Source organism: Cololabis saira, chromosome 22 (assembly GCF_033807715.1).
Source record: "Cololabis saira isolate AMF1-May2022 chromosome 22, fColSai1.1, whole genome shotgun sequence".
NCBI lineage: Eukaryota > Metazoa > Chordata > Actinopteri > Beloniformes > Belonidae > Cololabis > Cololabis saira.
In genome coordinates, this window is record NC_084608.1 from 28,751,062 (window position 1) to 28,763,654 (window position 12,593).

The following is a 12,593-nucleotide window of genomic DNA, read 5'->3' on the forward strand; positions in this document are numbered from 1 at the left end:
CAAATAGACGTATGGGAGAGTTTCTGATTACAGATAGAAGATCACTGGTAAAAATGCACAGAGGTGTCAAAAGTATTCACATTCATTACTCAGGTAGAAGTATAGATACTAGAGTTTAAAAATACTCCTGTAGAAGTTGAAGTATCAACTCAAGTTTTTTACTCAAGTAAAAGTATAAAAGTACTGGTTTCAAAACTACTTAAAGTATAAAAGTAAAAGTAATGTAAGGGGGAAAAAGCCATTGAAAATGAATGCATCTTAGTATAATGCAAATATATTAAAGATCCATATATGTGTACTATTGAGCACTAACATGTGTTTCAGAGAGCAGGAGATATGATGACTAGTTGCCTATAAGTATTGTAATGGTGCAAAAAGTCAAACTTCAGAGGCATGTTATCATTTATCCTAACCTTTATTGGAATGTACATCCAAGTTTAGTTGCAGGAATCTGAGGGAACGGATGTAAGAACAAAACTGGACAAGAACATCTGAAACAACCACAACCAAATTCACTCTATCCGAATGGAGCAATTTAACTGGATAGTCTTTTTTTAAAGGCCGAAATGAAATAGAGTAACGAGGCTGTTTTTAAAATGTATGGAGTAAAAAGTACAGATAATTGCGTGAAAATGTAAGGAGTAAAAGTAAAAAGTGGTCTGAAAAATAATTACTCCAGTGAAGTATAGATAACCAAAATTTCTACTTAAGTAAGATAACGAAGTATTTGTACTTCGTTACCTGACACCTCTGAAAATGCAACATCTCAATATCTGATATTTGCCCCCCATGTTACCATTACACATAAGCGAAAGCCTACAGCACTTAATGAACGCTGGGCACTTACAGTGGAAATGTTGGCTAATTTGATATGTCTCATTGGTAAGAAGAGGAGCCATAGCAGAACTTCATTACCCAGCGGTGTTTACATCATTACTCATGTCGCGTTGTGTGAGCAAAGCTTTGAGAAGACAATAACAGAGCGGGACAAGTGGCTAATCTTCTCCGAAGTGAGTCCTTTACATAAACATTAGAGACGAGAGGTCGTGCATCTTCCGGGGAACAAGGTAATTCTCCAATGTGCGCGCGTACGAGTGACAAAACAAACATGCGCGACTTATCTTAATCACCGTCATAAGTTCCGCTCAAAGTCGCAGCGATAGCACTTTTGCACGGTTCCGATTGGTCGGCTCCTTTACAAATGGCTCCTCCTGCACCATTATTCAAGAAACAACAGTTAGGCGAGCCGAGCAGCAAACGAGAGGAACGTGGCCATTAAAATGGCAAACAGCTGCTCGGAGAGTCTGCAGCACGTCCCGCAGGGCGAACTTCACCTTGCTTTTGTGAGGAGGATGCTGAGGCTCTGCCTGCTGGAGTCAGATGGCTAAAAACAAACAAACAAACTAAAAAAACAGGCGAGCGTGGCATATAAGTGCCGTGTGCTAACTACTAACCACTTAATGGGGAAGATTGGGTGAAGGTGTCAGAGCCTGAGCAGAATACAGATGGGTGACGTGGGTTGGAGAGTCTGTGTTAGTAGTCCATGGGCCAGACTAGATATCAGTACCACTCAAGGTGACCAAACTTACTTATGATTTTTGAAAATATCCATGTCTGTAGATGATATTTTGGTATGATAACTCTTCCTGAGTGGCAGCTGGATCATAGTTATCAGCTCATGAAGTTACCCATCCCTTTCAGGTTAATTGATGATTCTAAATTTGGTGTATTATACATTTCCTGAATCTATATGGTCCTGTGTTTTTTTTTTGTATTTTTTGTATTTTGTGTCTCTAATGTTTATAAAACTAAGCTGATTCTTTATCTCATTGTTATGTCCTTTATGTCGTGTATTTGCATGATAAAGACCAGTTTGTGACATCAGCCTAGTGGCTGTTAGTTTCATAGGAGCCTAATGATGCTCTTCTAGTTTAAGGCTCACAATGACTGGTAACAACAATAAAGTAGGGGTATATTATACATTTCCTGAATCCTTATGGTCCTGTGAGTATTCCAGTTTTTGCATTTTGTGTCTCTGTTGTTCCTAGATGACACCGGGCTAAAAGATAGTATATAATTTAGGCGAAAACTGTGTAAAAATGTGTGTTGTTTATAGTTTAAAGGGCTGCAGTGAACTATATATTGGTCAGAAAGATTCATATCTTAGCTTGAATGAATGCTTAAAAGGTCCCCTTTAAAATGATACCAAAGACAATATTGTGACACGTTGACAGATTTCCTGTACATGAGTCTAAACCAGGATATGCAGCAGCATCTAAAATGTAATGTTCTGAAGGGGGTGGGTAACTTCATGAGCTGATAACTATGATCCAGCTGCCACTCAGGAAGGTTATCATACCAAAATATCATTTACAGATATGGATCTTTTCAAAAATTATAAGCAATTTTGGTCACCTTGAGTGGTACTGACAAGTGAAATTTTGGACTCTGGCCCATGGACTATAGGTGTGTGGAGAAAGGGAGGATCGGACTTCTTCCAGTCCCTGCTCCTTGTTTCTAAGGACTCTGACATGAAAGAAGGTTCACAAAAGCTTAAATGAGACGGTTTAGCCTGATTTGAAATTGTTTTATTACAAGAATAGCAAGCATAGTGGGTTAAAGATGAAAACACAGCAGAGTGGGGATGTGGCAGAGTCAGGTTGGATTCTAATTTTACTGTCGTCTGTCACTTCACCTCTAAATAGATTTATTAAAAGCAGATTTCCGAGGAACAGCCGTTCAAAGAACAACGCAGCTTCAAGTCATTCTCTGAAGACTTCTTTTTAGAGTAAGATATTTTTGGTCCAACAGAAGGTGCCGATGCATGTATTGTTTTAAAAAATAAAGAAAGGAAAAAATGTTCCCATGATACAAATGTCTGTTAGTTTGATGAGTAGAAGCTGAATCAATCTCCAGGAAGGAGAATGAGGATTAAAGACTATGTTTTATACATTAAAGAAAATAAAGTAAGAGTAACAGTAAGTAAAAGTTTGGGCAGTAGAAGTAACGGTTGGGCTGGAGATGCTGGAAAAACCAGCAAGAATCACTGCAACGTTGAAAACAAGTACAACCCTCCTTCAGGCCTGCCTCTGGATTTGGGTTGGACAACTAATGAATCTGATTTATTAATTTAAATCTATAGTTAATGGTGATGATTGAAAATGAAAATGGATTTTACCGTTAACATGGATCATTTTAGTCTGACACTGCCCTGCTTCACGGAGCTTTTGTGGTTCTCAACGCTGTGACGTCTCTTTGGTCGCTCTTAGTCAAACTTACCAGCATGTCCCGTTAAAAGTTTTCCCAAAAAGTCTTCCCAAAGTGTTCCCAGACACGCCACCTGTTGGAAAGGTGATGCATCATAAACCCACTCCTCCCAGTAAAACTGCCATCCCCCCCTTTCCATCGCTTATGTCATTTCATCAATGAATGTGGTTTTACTGCTATTTCAACATTTAGAGTCATCACCAGAAAAATAACACCAGAAAAATAACTTATTTGACAATTTTCACCTTTTTTAGGTAAATTTTCACTTGAAATAAGTAGGGAAATCTTCCAGTGGGACAAGATTTATCTTCTTATTACAAGCAATAAAATCTTGTTCCACTGGCAGATTTTTCTACTTTTTTCAAGTGAAAATCTACTTGAAACAGGTGAAAATTGTTGTTTTTTCCAGTGATGAGTCTCGTTTTAAGTGTAATGAGATTTTTTTACTAAAATGAGACATTTTAACTAGAAAGAATACAAATATTCTTGAAGATTTAGAGTTTTTGCAGTGATCCATTTCACTTATCCTGTGAAGGACAGAGTCATATTGATAAGTTCAGAAAACTGTTTTTTATTGTTGTGTTTTGATGTATTTGATGTAAGCCCAGTGGATATTTAAAGCTTACAGAAGGCTGCATTTAACTGCTGCTATGTCATTCCTGCAGTATTTCTGCAGGTGTTTTGGTCAGTGCTATTATTTGTAATATATTATATTATTTGTAATCAGCACAAATTATCTGTCCCCATATAATAAAATCCCCCCTGATTTTTTTTTTACAACTCGAGTACTGAGCGCAGGTAGAACCATATGCTCAAAGCAATCCACATGAGACAAATACATTTGCTGTATTATTCATTTATATCTTAATTGTCCAACCCTACTCTGAGGTGCAATGTTTTTTTTTTATCCATCCATCCATCCATCCATCCAGAGTACCCGGATGAAACCCACACAAGCACCCATAAAGACTCCCGTCGGCCCGGGAGCCAAAGCAGGAACCTTCTTGCAGTGATGGAACATGGATTTATCCATCTCTCCATCCGTTATCTCTACCTGCTACCTCCTGTAGAGGTTATGATGGTTCTTTTTCAGCTCCTTTCAGAGGGAGGAGTAGATCTTAGACAGGTTCCCTCATTAAAATCTCTGAAAAATGTGTTTGCACGTAGTGCTTTCCTCGGGTTGTAAAATAAGAAATGTAAGTGCAGGAGCTCAGGTTAGGAAGAAGTAAAACAAGCAGTCCAAGGTTTGCTAAGAGGAAATGAAAACCCTGTTAGACTGCAGAAGACCTTCAAGATTCAGTAGACTCAGGAGCGGGGGGGGGCGCTGCTGCACTGAAAACTGGAGACATAACCTTCAAGGGAAGAGTATCAGAAGATAAGCAAAGGATGCAGAGTTTCATATAGTGAAAAACATCTCCAACTGCTCAGGATCAGTAGATCAATCAGGCGTTTGATTCGTGTTGTGGCCAGTAGCACAGGAACAAACCTCAGTCGAGAAGAGATGGATTCAGTCAAATACCTGCAAACTCTGGAGGCAAAACAAACAGGAACAAAGATGTGGAAATGTGAAGGGGATATCTTCTGTAACGGGACAATAACCGGAAGTGTAATTCCAGCTCACGAGCCGCGGGCTGAAAGCTTGGCCGCGGCTCACGCAGAGATCTAATCAATATCTCGAATCTAGAGCTCAAAAAAGCAGTGAATGTATGATGGCCAGAGACTCTCACAGAACTACTTGTGTGTTGCCTTGAAACAAAAAAAAAAGGGGGGGGGGAAAGGCTTCAAACAAAACTGAAAGAGTCTCATCTGGCAACAGAGAGTGTTTACAAGCTGTGCCAAAGGTCATGGGCATGCACTCATGGTGCTCAAACATTAGCTTTGGGTAATTAATTGCTAGCGAGAACCTAATGGACATATGAAAATGAAGCCAATAGAACTGATGAAAAGACTCGGCGACGCTCTCTAACCGCGAGATGCCAAGTTAGAGACAGAAATGTAGCGCTCGCTCAGGGCTGCACAGGCTTCAAACGATGCAGGTTTTTGGCGGCACCGTGACGGCAATTGTGCTCTTGGACAGGAGAAGAAACAGTGGGATAACAGGTGTGGGATAAATGACAAATGATTCCCAATCAATGAAAGGACAAAATCCGACAGAGAAAGAAATGATGAAGGAAGTGCAGGGAACGCACTTCGTCTGCTTGATCGTCACAGCTAGGGTTGCCACCCGTCCCGTAAAATACGGAATTGTCCTTTATTTGAGAAAAAAATGTTGCGTCCCGTATTGAACTAATATGGGACACGATTTGTACCGTATTTTCATTAACTTTTACACCATATTCTAGTTGAATTATTGAAATAAACAAACCTTTACACCATATTCTAGTTGAATTATTGAAATAAGTTAACTTTTACACCATATTCTAGTTGAATTGTTGAAATAAATTAACTTTTACACCATATTCTAGTTGAATTGTTGAAATAAATTAACTTTTACACCATATTCTAGTTGAATTATTGAAATAAATTAACCTTTACACCATATACTAGTTGAATTATTGAAATAAGTTAACTTTTACACCATATTCTAGTTGAATTGTTGAAATAAGTTAACTTTTACACCATATACTAGTTGAATTATTGAAATAAGTTAACTTTTACACCATATTCTAGTTGAATTGTTGAAATAAATTAACTTTTACACCATATACTAGTTGAATTATTGAAATAAGTTAACTTTTACACCATATTCTAGTTGAATTATTGAAATAAATTAACTTTTACACCATATTCTAGTTGGATTATTGAAATAAATTAACTTTTACACCATATTCTTCACCTGTAGGCTATATTATACATTGTATATTTGGGCTGATGTGGACATACGTAGCATAGGAGCCTATTTCAGTTGCTAGTATGGTTGTCTGTCTGTACAGTCATGCAAGTTCAATGCTATTAAAGCACTTTAAACTTTAAATCAAAGCATTTAGTTTTTTCATATAAAATAAACACATTTTTATTCAGTTTAGAAGTTTTTTTGCCTCCTGCGCTGCTGAAATCAGGGCGTCCCTTATTTCTATTTCTGAAAGGTGGCAACCCTAGTCACAGCGATGGAGCAAGCTTTCGCTGTGCTACGGAAGTTGTGGGACATGATAAATGTGCTTCCCCTATACCTCTTTTTAACCTTCTTTAGGGCAGACAAAGCACTTTACAGTGTGATTATAATTCCCGCCTTCACATAAAACACCGATGCAGCGCTGCTTAGCCTACGCAAATGCAAGATATAGACCTGCAGAATGCAGAGTAAGAGGTTAAGATTCACGGTTTTGAGGTAAACGTCACCCCCATCCCAGCAGAGTAAGGAACAGTTAAAACCACAGATCTACAGCTTTATATACGACTCATAATTTCTTATATTTTGTGTTTAACAGAGGTGTCTTCAGTATTCACATTCATTACTCAGGTAGAAGTATAGATACTAGAGTTTAAAAATACTCCTGTAGAAGTTGAAGTATCAACTCAAGTTTTTTACTCAAGTAAAAGTATAAAAGTACTGGTTTCAAAACTACTTAAAGTATAAAAGTAAAAGTAATGTAAGGGGGAAAAAGCCATTAAGGACAAAAGCCATTGAAAATGAATGTATCTTAGTATAATACAAATATATTAAAGAACCATATATGTGTACTATTGAGCATTAACATGTGTTTCAGAGAGCAGAAGATATGATGACTAGTTGCCTATAAGTATTGTAATGGTGCAAAAAGTCAAACTTCAGAGGCATGTTATCATTTATCCTAACCTTTATTGGAATGTACATCCAAGTTTAGTTGCAGGAATCTGAGGGAACGGATGTAAGAACAAAACTGGACAAGAACATCTGAAACAACCACAACCAAATTCACTCTATCCGGATGGAGCAATTTAACTGGATAGTTTTTGTTTAAAGGCCGAAATGAAATAGAGTAACGAGGCTGTTTTTAAAATGTAAGGAGTAAAAAGTACAGATAATTGCGTGAAAATGTAAGGAGTAAAAGTAAAAAGTCATCTGAAAAATAATTACTCCAGTGAAGTATAGATAACCCACATTTCTACTTAAGTAAGATAACAAAGTATTTGTACTTCGTTACTTGACACCTCTGGTGTTTAATAATAGCTCTTTAACAGATTTAAGCTGATCAGTTCAACGGAGATGGGAAGGATAGCCAAAGGTGCTAATACGAGTATTAATGAAATTAGATAAAGCCTCACGGTGATGATCCAGTGATGAAATCACTGGTATATATATACGATAAGAGCACCTAATAACTCTTTAGTGTGGTTTCTATTTAATCTGAAGCTAGTGAAAAGACACAAGGAAGCGATTCGGCCTTGTAAAAACAGCTCAGCATAAGATCATTAAGGAGGCTCCAAGTTATATTCAGTGTGTCTGCAGGGGGGTGATTATTAGAGAGAGACGGCCTCACACAGGAAAATCACAACTCTCAACTAAGTGAAAAAGAAAAGAAAGGCCATATTAGCCTCAGACGGGAGGAAACATCAGTGTGAATGCGAGAGACGGCCCCGAACGCGCGTAAGTGGGTTGAGCTCGGGCAAAAATGACACTAATGAAGACAAAATAATTTGCTCGCGGATGTCTTTCAATCTTCTTCTCCACTTTCTCTCCTTTTTGTGAGCTGTACCTAATGAGTCACTAAAAATACCCCGAGATCAAGGATGGTCCCATCAACAGCGCGAGAAAAGAAAAGATGAAAGAGGGAAGTGCTTTTCTGACGGCGAGGCTCGTCTCCTGGTGATTGCTGCTGTATATGTGGATCATTACAAAGCTCCTTTCTCCACAGTACCTCTTCCTTTCTTTGTGCATGTTAAATTAACCCTCTTGGGTGGAGGGGATATTTTGTATCAAGTGCAAAATAGGTTCAATTAATTTCCTCCAATCATAATCCGACCTCTCCTTTCTGTCAGGAGTATAATTGTAATCACAGTTTAAGCTTTTGCGGCTCCGAACATCAGATAACAGCTTCCAGATGTGTGCAGCGCTGCCGCAGTTTGCGATATTCATCAGTGCTCCTTCAAGCGTGATCAATTTGTTTACAACCTTTGGGTCACAGCTAGCGACAGCGACAAATCAGCCACATGAGACATCTGTCATCCTTAAACACACATGGGGAGCTGCAGGATGAAATTCATTCAACTCTTCATCTGAAATCAAGAGCAGCCTTACTGTCACTAATGCAATAAATATGAAGTTTCATCTTTCAAATTACAGCCAATCAAAGAGGGAAGGGCTTCCCGGTGAAGACGAGCAGCTGCATCTTCTCTGGCAGCCATCTTAGATGCGGTAATTGGCGGGAAGAGGCGCCGCTGGGCGCGAGAGGAGACTAAATCCACCTCACGAATTCTCCAGGTGTAGAGATTCCTGCATCTCCGACGCCGTAATCGTTCCTCAATGCGGAGCGGAGACCCAGCCAAAGTTTTACCTCCGTGCTGAATAAAGTGTGTCACTTTCTAATTGGTTTGCCACAGCGCTGTCGGCGTCTGCTCCGTCACCGGCTGCTTCCTTAAAAACTAAACTAAACAAAGAGGAGGAAGCGCCTGAAATCGGTGGTGATGAATCGTAATGAGAGCGACATCCACACGGTGTCACAAATCAAAGCTAAAATGAAGGTTGTGGTCACAGTTAATTGGGGAGCCAGTGGAGCGTTTGAGAGGGACTGTTTGGAGGAATGTCAAACAGCAAGGACACAAATACACATGTGCAAAGAGACACTGATCACTTGGGTAAATATCGCTGTACATGTGCAGCTTGAACTGTTTTCTTTAATCCCCGTAATGAAGATAAGATCACAGACGCAGTATTTACGGAGTTATTGGAGCCCAAATCTTTTGTGCAGACGTTGGTTTAGCCAAACAAAGGGAGCCTCCAAAAAGAAATCTGAGGTCTGGCAACATGCATACATACTATTCTGCAAAATAAAAGCTAAATCATAAACATAAATGTCAATGCAAATACAAAAATGGATTAAGCATAGAACTTGGGGGGAAGAACAAACAAAACAAAGTGAATTCCCCTCTCAGAGCATTAGATTTAAGCATGAACGTGAAATGCGTATTGTTATTGTGTTATGTTTTGTTAATTTTCTTAATAATCTTTATGTTTTGCTCTTCGTGTCCTGTTTTTTAATTTTCTAGAAACTGTCTAGAACAGGGGTCGGCAACCCAAAATGTTGAAAGAGCCATATTGGACCAAAAACACAAAAAACAAATATGTCTGGAGCCGCAAAAAATGAAAAGTCTTGTATAAGCTTTAGAATGAAGGCAAATGGCAAAAGGCGAAATGTCGAGAAAAAAGTCAAAATGTTGAGAAAAAAGTCAAAATGTCGAGAAAAAAGTCGAAATGTTGAGAAAAAAAGTCGAAATGTTGAGAAAAAGTCAAAATTTCGAGAAAAAAGTCTAAATTTCAAGAAAAAAGTCGAAATCTTGAGTAAAAAAGTCGATATGTCAAGATTAAAAAGGAAAGGAAAAAGGAAGAAAAAAGAAAAAAAGAAAAAAGTTAAACATTTTTGAAAAAGCTCCAGGAGCCACTAGGGCGGCGCTAAAGAGCCGCTTGCAGCTCTAGAGCCGCGGTTTGCCGACCCCTGGTCTAGAAGATATTTCAAACCTGAGAAATTGCAAATGCAACAACTTTGGTTTAAGATTAAAAAGGATCAGCTGAGTGAGCTTGACGTTCAGTGACAGTAATATAAAAAAGGTTTCACTTACAAGGCTCTTTCATGTGTACTCAACTTCTAAAATGAGATGTTTGGTTAGGAATTACGGTAGGATACGCAATTAATCAGGTACAGATGGAAGCTTTTATATCTCTGGAAAATACTTAAGAAAAGAAGATTGTGGTTCTGGCCAATGGTTAGGGAGAAGGTGAATAGTAGCAAGTCTCATTTTCATCTTGCAGGGCTCATAAATACGTGGAATTGTGGGATTATTTCAAACAATCTGGCTGCGAAACATCTGAGATGGCGGTCGCTGCGGTCGGAAACACCAATTCTTTCACGAATGAGATCAGCAGACGTGAGACAGACTCTTTACTGTCGTCTAGTAAAAGTCGCACCTTATTGAAACGGCATCTGTCGCACGTTGTCGTAGGAGAAAATCATCGCATGGCACGTTGTTAGGTAATGGCAGACTCCAATTAAAAATGTGTAATAAAGTCAGGATTTACTAAATAATTACATCATTTAATGTGGTTTTAATAACCTATTTCATCAGGACGTAGTCATTAATGTAGATGAAGCATGTAAAGTATTATTAGTTGGGATTCCTTTCAATCATAAGGACGTTAAAAATCTTTATAACCTCTTTCTGTAAGAAGCAAGAAAACTTGTTGTTTTTCCAACTTGAGTGTGCACAGGAGTCTCGTTTACAGGGAGTACTCACCACTTATCCATTTAGCATTTGGGTCATGAACCTTGAAGTCTTTCCTGAAGAGATCCCCAACTGTCACTTTGCCCTTCAGAGCCAGACGGTCGTCCTCACCTGCAGAGGAAGCAAGCACACAGTCGGCTTAATATGAATCTGCAAATGGATGCCCGTATTCTGCGAAAGCAAAAACCTAGGAGGCATCGTAACTGATTTTTATGGCAGTGAGAATAAAAGCAGAAATACTTCAAATTATTGCTGCCGTGAACCAAAAACAGTCCAATTCCCGTCTCATCACGTACGTGTACTTGGCCGGGAGCCCTCGGAGTCACATTTGAGCACTAGATGCTCCGTTAGTGTCGGTTTTACAGCATCCAGGGGGGCCATCTACATTAGAAACTTGCTTGATGAGGACATATATAAAGCTGCGTTGAGAGACTGGAGGAGTTATGAAGGAATAAAACACTGGATTTCCACAGAGGACAGCAGAGTTTGAAAGCCCTGCGGTATTGCTATTCTTAAACTTTTTAATCCTGTAATCCTGCGAGAAGGTTGATGAAAATGCATCAAGACACAAGCGTGATAAGTCTAACGCCCATTTCCTGACATGAACTCGTCTCTGCATGTGTTGGGAACTAAATGTATCAGCGTCACGTCTAAATGGCATGAGGAGCTCGTGTTTGTTCTTCTTCTGTTGAATGTCTTCGTATTTTGGGCTCTTTCTATGACAAAGCAAGTTGGAGGATGTTTTGAGATCTAACAAATACAGATATCCCTGGAAAAACCTTCTGGAGGCAAATGGAGCAAACTTAACACCATTAAAGGTGACATTGACTACGTTTACATGCACTCAATAACCCTTTTAAAACCCGAATATTGGCAATAAACCAAATTTGCACGGCAGGTTAGTAGGCCTGTGTTGAAAAAAATTGATTTCCCAATTCTAAATCGATTCTCATATTAATTCCTAAAAATCAATGCATATGTCTAAAGATCAATTTTTTTTATTTATTTATTTATTTTTTTCATTTAATTTTTTTTTCCTTTATTTATTTATTTATTTTTTTTCATCATTACATTACAACTTTTGGTTATCTTTTTGTTTATGCCCAAAAAAGGAATGTTTTGTTGGATACGAGAATAACTGGTGCCATGTTTTTGCCTTTAAATATGTTTAAAGGTATGAAAACATTAAAGTGTTAGGTTATAATTGCATAAATTGTCTATATTTCATTACTTTATATACTGTCTTGGGGATACATTTGCAAAAAATGCTTAAAACCAAAAACCAAAATAGACCGAAAATGGAACAAATAAAAACGGAATGTGGGAAAAAATAAAACCGATTTCATCCGTCTCTGTTTCCTCCCTGGATCTGTTTAATAATTCTGACCCACATGATGTTTCTGAAAGCAGTTCTATCAGCATTCTGGGAGCTGATTGGTCCTTACAGCATCATTAGCTGCAATACTTGCTGTTGAATCTCAATATAATACTAGTAGTAATATTTTGCATAACTACAGTCATATAATTCATGCAACAGCTCAAAAAACTGTTTTAATAACACTAACCCAAATCAATATTGGAATCGAATCGAATCAAATCTTGATAATCGATTCTGGATCTTAAGAATCGGAATCAAATCGATTCTTGACATTTGAATCGATCCCCAGGAATGCCAAACGTTTGCATGTCCTTATTTGGCTTCGTCAGTCACTGCTGAATGGGGAAACCGAGAGGAGCATTGATGCCAATATGACGTAGTGTACAAGTTAAAGTGAGCAGCTTGTGTGCACGTCGTCCAAAACAAAGACCAAATGCAAAACCATCCGCTGCATTTCAAAACCATCCGAAAGGTACCCCGTCTGCTGGTGAGAACAAAAGCCTTCTGACAACCGCACACGCCGTGAGCTTTA

The 12,593-nt window shown here is 38.5% G+C and overlaps 1 protein-coding gene across 4 annotated transcripts in view; it reads right to left on the reverse strand.

Moving 5' to 3' along the window:
• LOC133423706 (dipeptidyl aminopeptidase-like protein 6) overlaps positions 1-12,593 on the reverse strand; it is a 338,469-nt gene that overhangs the window by 75,100 nt on the left and 250,776 nt on the right. For all 4 annotated transcript variants that reach the window (XM_061714009.1, XM_061714010.1, XM_061714007.1 and 1 more), the window contains exon 3: positions 10,696-10,794. In XM_061714009.1, coding sequence (XP_061569993.1) covers positions 10,696-10,794 — 99 coding nt within the window. The remainder of the gene's footprint in view (positions 1-10,695; positions 10,795-12,593) is intronic.